The 6,000-nt window shown below is 42.5% G+C and overlaps 1 protein-coding gene across 1 annotated transcript; it reads left to right on the top strand.

Annotated features, from left to right (window-relative positions):
* The first annotated feature begins 498 nt into the window (after positions 1-498).
* On the top strand, positions 499-1,074 carry LOC138910024 (uncharacterized). Its single transcript, XM_070201243.1, has 2 exons — positions 499-779; positions 978-1,074. Exons 1-2 carry the CDS (start codon positions 499-501, stop codon positions 1,072-1,074), a joined length of 378 nt encoding a protein of 125 aa, XP_070057344.1.
* The last annotated feature ends 4,926 nt before the right edge of the window (positions 1,075-6,000 follow it).

Here is a 6,000-nt window from a genome sequence, read left to right on the forward strand (position 1 = left end):
GAAGGAGAGGGTCAGTCTGGAAGTAATTATGCGGTCGACTATGCGACCGCATAATTATTCTACGATGCATTATGCGACCGCAGAACAGTTATGCGGATCGCATAGTGACCGCAGACACAGGTAGATTACCTCGTACTCCTCGTAAGTTTGACTTGATTTGGGTGATTGTGGATCGACTCACGAAATCACCACATGTTTTCCTAGTTAAGACTACCGATACGGCAGAGCAATATGTTCAATTGTATATCAAAGAAATAGTCAGGCTGTATGGCCCTCCAGTTTCTCTCATATCTGATCGGGGAGCACAATTCACTACTAACTTTTGGAAGACATTTCAGCAAGGTTTGGGTACTCAGGTGAATCTTAGTACGGCCTTTCACCCGCAGACTGATGGGCAGGCAGAGTGGAGTATTCAGATGCTTGAGGATATGTTGGGCGCTTGTGTTCTAGACTTCAAAGGTAGTTGGGATGATCATTTACCACTGTTCGAGGCTTTATATGGCACCGTTCGAGGCTTTATATGGTAGGAGATGTAGATCTACCATTGGGTGGTTCGCAATTGAGGAAGCAGAGTTGATAGGGCCAGACCTCGTGCATCAAGCTATGGAAAACGTTAAAATCATTAAGGAGCGGTTGAAAACTGCTCAGAGTCGTCAGAAATCCTATTCGGATGTTTGTCGTATGGATTTGGAGTTCAAAGAAGATTATTGGGTATTCGTGAAAGTTTCCCCCATGAAGGGTGTAATGATATTTGGTAAGAAAGGGAAATTGAGTCCGAGGTATGTAAGACCGTACAAAATCATTTAGAGGATTGGTGAGGTGGCTGACAAGCTTGAGCTACCACCTGAGATGTCATTAGTGCACCCAATATTGTTGAAGAAGGTAGTTGGAGATCCGTCAGCTATTGTACCGGCTGAGACCATTGAGGTTAATGAAGAACTGTCATATGAATAAATTCCAATTGCCATTCTTGATAGGAATGTTCGAAAGTTGAGGAATGAAGAAATTACCTCTGTGAAGGTGTTGTGGCGAAACTATCAATTTGAAGAGGCTACTTGGGAGGCCGAGGAATAAATGAAAAAGAAGTATCGTTACTTGTTTGTATAAACTATATGACCTTTTTATAAGACTGTCGCTTATGGATTCTTGTATCGTTTGTTCAGTTATTGTAAAGGTGCTTCTTTCTAAATATATTACTTGTGAGGCCAAAGTTGATGTTGTTTTGTGTTATGTTACGTCGTAGGATTATGTATATATTGTTAGGATGTATTTCTGGGGCTCTCTGACAGGTGGATAGGCCCAGTTACAATGAAAACTCTGGCGAAATTTTAGGAAATTTAGGGAGTTAGTCAAATTTGGGGATGCTAGTGTGTGGTATGAAAACACTGAGTTTCATAAGATGCTAATAACATATTTTCACCCTCATTCGAGGACGAATGATCCTAAGTGGGGGAGAACGTAAGGCCACGTAAAATTTTGCAAAGGAAAAATAATGTTTCATGGTGCCGGACTAGGCTCACATGTTTGTGGATTGTAGAACGAGAAGTAGTATCCTCTGACGAGTAGTGAACGAGACCCCACTGGTCTCCAGAATACCTGCCGTACGGAGTATCCTCTGACAGCTGTCTAAGAAACCTTGTGCATCCTCTCCCTCTGCACCGCTGAAAGATGGGGGCTGGAGCCTCCTAAAACTCTCCAATCTACGCTGCTCATCCTCAGGCATAGCAGGAACTACATAATCCTGAGCAGCGGCAACTGGCTGGGCTAGTTGTAAGGCCCTGTAAAATTTTGCAAAGTAAAAATAATATTTCATGGTGGCGGACTAAGCTCGCAGCGGCTCGGACCTTTTGGGTTGAACAATGCACTGGAAAGTAAAGGAAACATTTTGGCAGAAAAGTGCATTTCTGCGGTCCATTATGCGACCGCAGAATCACTCTGCGGGCTGCATAATAGCCGCAGAAGTGAGGCAGGAGAGGGTCAGTCTGGAAGCAATTATGCGGTCGACTATGCGACCGCATAACTGTTCTACGGTGCATTATGCGACTGCAGAACAGTTATGCGGACCGCATAGTGACCGCAGACATAGGCAGATTTTTGGTCATTTTGGTCACCGATTATGCGACCGATATGCGGTCCGCATAACCATTATGCGGTCGCATATGCGACCGCAGAACCTGTTCCGGAGCTTCATTTTTGGATTTTCAAAACTCGACCCTACTTCATTAAATACACACTTTGGGCCATGTTTGAGCTATAATATGATATTTTAGAGTGAGAGAGAGTGCTCTAGAGTGAGAAGTTGTTCTTCAATAATTGTTCTTCAATTCTTGCTCATATTTTGGAAGATTAAGAAGGGAAATTCACTAGGTCTTCATCCTATAGGTAAGATTCTACACCTTAACCCATAATTTCGAAATTATCTGAAAATGGATAATTGGCAAGATAATTTTTGGGTATGAGAGTTGTTTATTTTATATGCATGTGATATCAAGGGGTGTAGGAAGATTGTTGAACTAAGCATGGTAAATATTGGGTTGTGGGATGATGGAATCCTCCATAAAAGGACCTTGAAACCTTGTGCACACCTATTGTTTGATAAAATGCTCAAATGAGCTAGAACCATGATCATCTTCCTAATTTTGGTTCAATTTGTTATATTTCTAAAATAGATTGAAGTTGCTAATAATTTCGAAACATTTTGAGTGTAAGGAAGCTCAAGTGAGGTATGTTGGCTAAACTCTTCTTTAAGAATTAGAATTCCCATTTTCTTTGTAAGTTCCAAGATGTTGATTATAAATCAAGTATTCCGATAAGTTTCGTGATGAAGATATATGTTCAATTCGTGTTTCAAATTCTCTTATCATATTTCATTATAAATTGAGGATGTGTCCCAAACTATGGATTGTGTATCCACATGTTATAATTTTAAGTCGTGATTTATGTGAAAGTTATTATGACAAGTTGTATAGAGATTGTGATTGTGATACACCTCCACCCGCATATATTGGGGTGAGGCGGCATGACCGCTTTGTATTGGGATTATGATATAGTGGGACTGCACCTCCACCTGCATACTTTGGGGTGAGGCGGTGCGACCGCTTTGTGTATAGTTTTGTGTATTGTTGTGGCACCACCACCCACATATATACATTGGGGTGAGGCGGCATAGCCATTTTGTGTTGGTATTGGTATCGTTGATGTATTTCCACCCGCATACATTGGGGTGAGGCGGCATAGCTGCTTTGTGTTGGTATTGATATCATTGATGCATTTCCACCCGCATACATTGGGGTGAGGTGGCATAGCCGCTTTGTGTAAGTTTTTGGTATTGTGGTTATACTTCCACCCGCATACATTGGGGTGAGGCGGCAGGGCCACTTGAGTAGAGTTTTGGTATTGTGCTTACACCTCTACCTGCATACATTGGGTGAGGCGGCGGGGCTGCTTTGTGTAAAGATGGTTACAGTGGATCTCATCTTAAATCCTATAAATGTTATTGACAGCTCTTAATAAGCTTGCTATGGTTTAAACGGTTATTTATACTATTCTATTGTCACCCTGATTCATCATATTCATATTGTATTTCTGAATTCATAAATTGGTGTTTGGTTTTCATACTAGTACTATTCGACGGTACTAACGTCACTTTTGCCGGGGGCGCTGCATCTTTAAATGGATGCAGGTGGTTCCACAGCAGGAGATATTGATCAGTGATAGCAGTACACCTTTTTCCTAGCTGACTCGGTGAGCCCCACTTCATCCCGGGGTCATGTATCTTTGTTCTTTGTGTATTTTGTTTGAGGTATTGCGGGGGCGTTGTTGCCGGCATTATCATTGTACTCTTCCTTATCTATAGAGGCTCCGTAGACATAGTGTGGGTTATGTATTGGTGCTGGGAAAGACAAACTATGTTATGTTGTGGTTGTATTACTTGTCCCATTTGAGACTTTAAAAATGATGAAAACTATTGGTAATGAATTGGTATTTTACACATGATCACCTGTTGTATAATTAATGAAAATATGTATGATCTCCATTCATGGATGAGTTTGGGTAGAAGGAAATTTAATAGGCTTGCTCGATCAAGTTCACTCGGTTGAGCGTCGGTCGCGCTCCTTGGTTTTGGGGCATAACACTGGTGGTGCCCCCGGTGTCTAGAATCCCTGTACCACCTGCTTTGGTGTGCGGGCGGCGGGAGTCTGAGTGCTTCCCCCAGCTTGAGAAGTGGCTGCTGCAGCCGGAACAGAGACCGCCTGAGCAAGACTGGTACACGCAGTCAGAATCTGAGCTAAGGCTTCCTGAAGGCCTGGAATCACAATAGGCACAGGTGGTGCCAGAGCTGGTCCCATAGGCTCATCCACAACTGGTGAATGCTCATTGACTAGGGCAACTAGTGGGTCTGCAGGTACTGCAGCAGCTACTGTGCGGGTTGCACCTATGCCGCTACCGCGACCTCGACCTCTCTCGGCCCTGACTGGAGGTACTGGTGGCTGTCCATCATGCCCTGAAGTACAAGTCCTCACCATCTGTGAGAAAATGAAACAACAGATGTTTAGTCACCAGAATCAACAGATTCGCACGACAAGAATTCAAGAATTAGAATTTTTGCCTAAGGGTTCGGCAGCCTCTCGAAGATAAGTACAAACGTCTCTGTACCGATCTGTAAGACTCTACTAAACCTTCTCATGATTCGTGAGACCTATGTAACCTAGGCTCTGATACCAACTTGTCTTGACTCAGAACCTAACCCATCGTGATGGCGCCTATCGCGATACTAGGCAAGTCGACATCTCCAAAACACTTTCAATATTTAACAGAAATAAATTAATATATTTAAAATAACCGGAGTCTTTTATAAAATCGGGGTAAAACCCAAAGCATAAGTGTGGAAAAATAGCTCGACATCGGCGTGTTACTAAGTCATGAGCATCTAGATATCCAGTCTAAGTATCAATACAGAAAAGAAAGAAAACATAGAAGGAGAGACAAGGTCTGCAGACGCCGGCAGCTACCTCGTAGTATCTGGTACTCGATCGCACACGAACTCAACGACCTCTATGATCATACACACTTGGATCTGTACATGAAGTGCAGGGTATTGCATGAGTACAACCAACTCAACAAGTAACAGAAATAAATAAGAACTTAGAAGGTAGTGACGAGCTATACAAATACAGTTCATTTTCAATAATTCCAGCAAAGAATAGACATGCTTTCAAATCCAACAGTTTAAGTCAATTCAGTTTATGCAGTTACAGTGCAAGTAATCCGGATGTATAATCTTTCAGAAATTTCACAAGAATGACAGATAGTAACTAAGTGCATCAACAAATAAAAACACAAGTACAGCCTTTCAGGGCAACATACTCTCAACTCGTCACAACATCTCAATCACTCGGCTCTCAGCCCTCAATACTCACACTCAATAGGTACTTGCGCTCAATGGGGGAGTGCAGACTTCAGAGGGGCTCCTTCAGCCCAAGTGCTATATCACTGCAGCATACAACCCGATCCCATATAAATAGCCATAAGGCTCGTTGCGGCGTGCAACCCCATCCGTATATATATACAACCCTGAGATTCGTTACGGCGTGCAACCCGATCCATATATACATACATATAGCTCATAGCTCAGCACTCAGGCCCTAACTTAGTCACCAACCTCTGTAGTCTCTCGGGCTCTCAGAAATGCTAAAGATCAGCCCAAACAATGATAACATAGTGTATCAACAAGAATCAAGAAGAGACTGATATATGATACACAAGTAAAAGCATGACTGAGTACAAGACAACAATTTGCAAATATTTCAACATGTACGTGACCTTTACGGGTCCCAACGGTACCATCACATATCCTAAGCATGATTTCTAACATGATTTGCAATCTAATTTCTATAACACATAGAGAACAGGTAATTAACAATAGGCTATTCGACTTTACAGTCTCACGAGACGGTCGTAGCACATCCACCTACGACCGTTAGGTCTTGGGTTCAAGTC

Source organism: Nicotiana tomentosiformis, chromosome 4 (genome assembly GCF_000390325.3).
Source record: "Nicotiana tomentosiformis chromosome 4, ASM39032v3, whole genome shotgun sequence".
Lineage (NCBI taxonomy): Eukaryota > Viridiplantae > Streptophyta > Magnoliopsida > Solanales > Solanaceae > Nicotiana > Nicotiana tomentosiformis.

Excerpts from the sequence above, each read along its gene's own strand:
- LOC138910024 (XM_070201243.1), top strand. The coding sequence starts at position 499 with ATGGCACCGTTCGAGGCTTTATATGGTAGGAGATGTAGATCTACCATT. Across the intron at positions 780-977 it reads AAAGGGAAATTGAGTCCGAG|GAATGTTCGAAAGTTGAGGA; the intron begins GTATGTAAGACC and ends CATTCTTGATAG.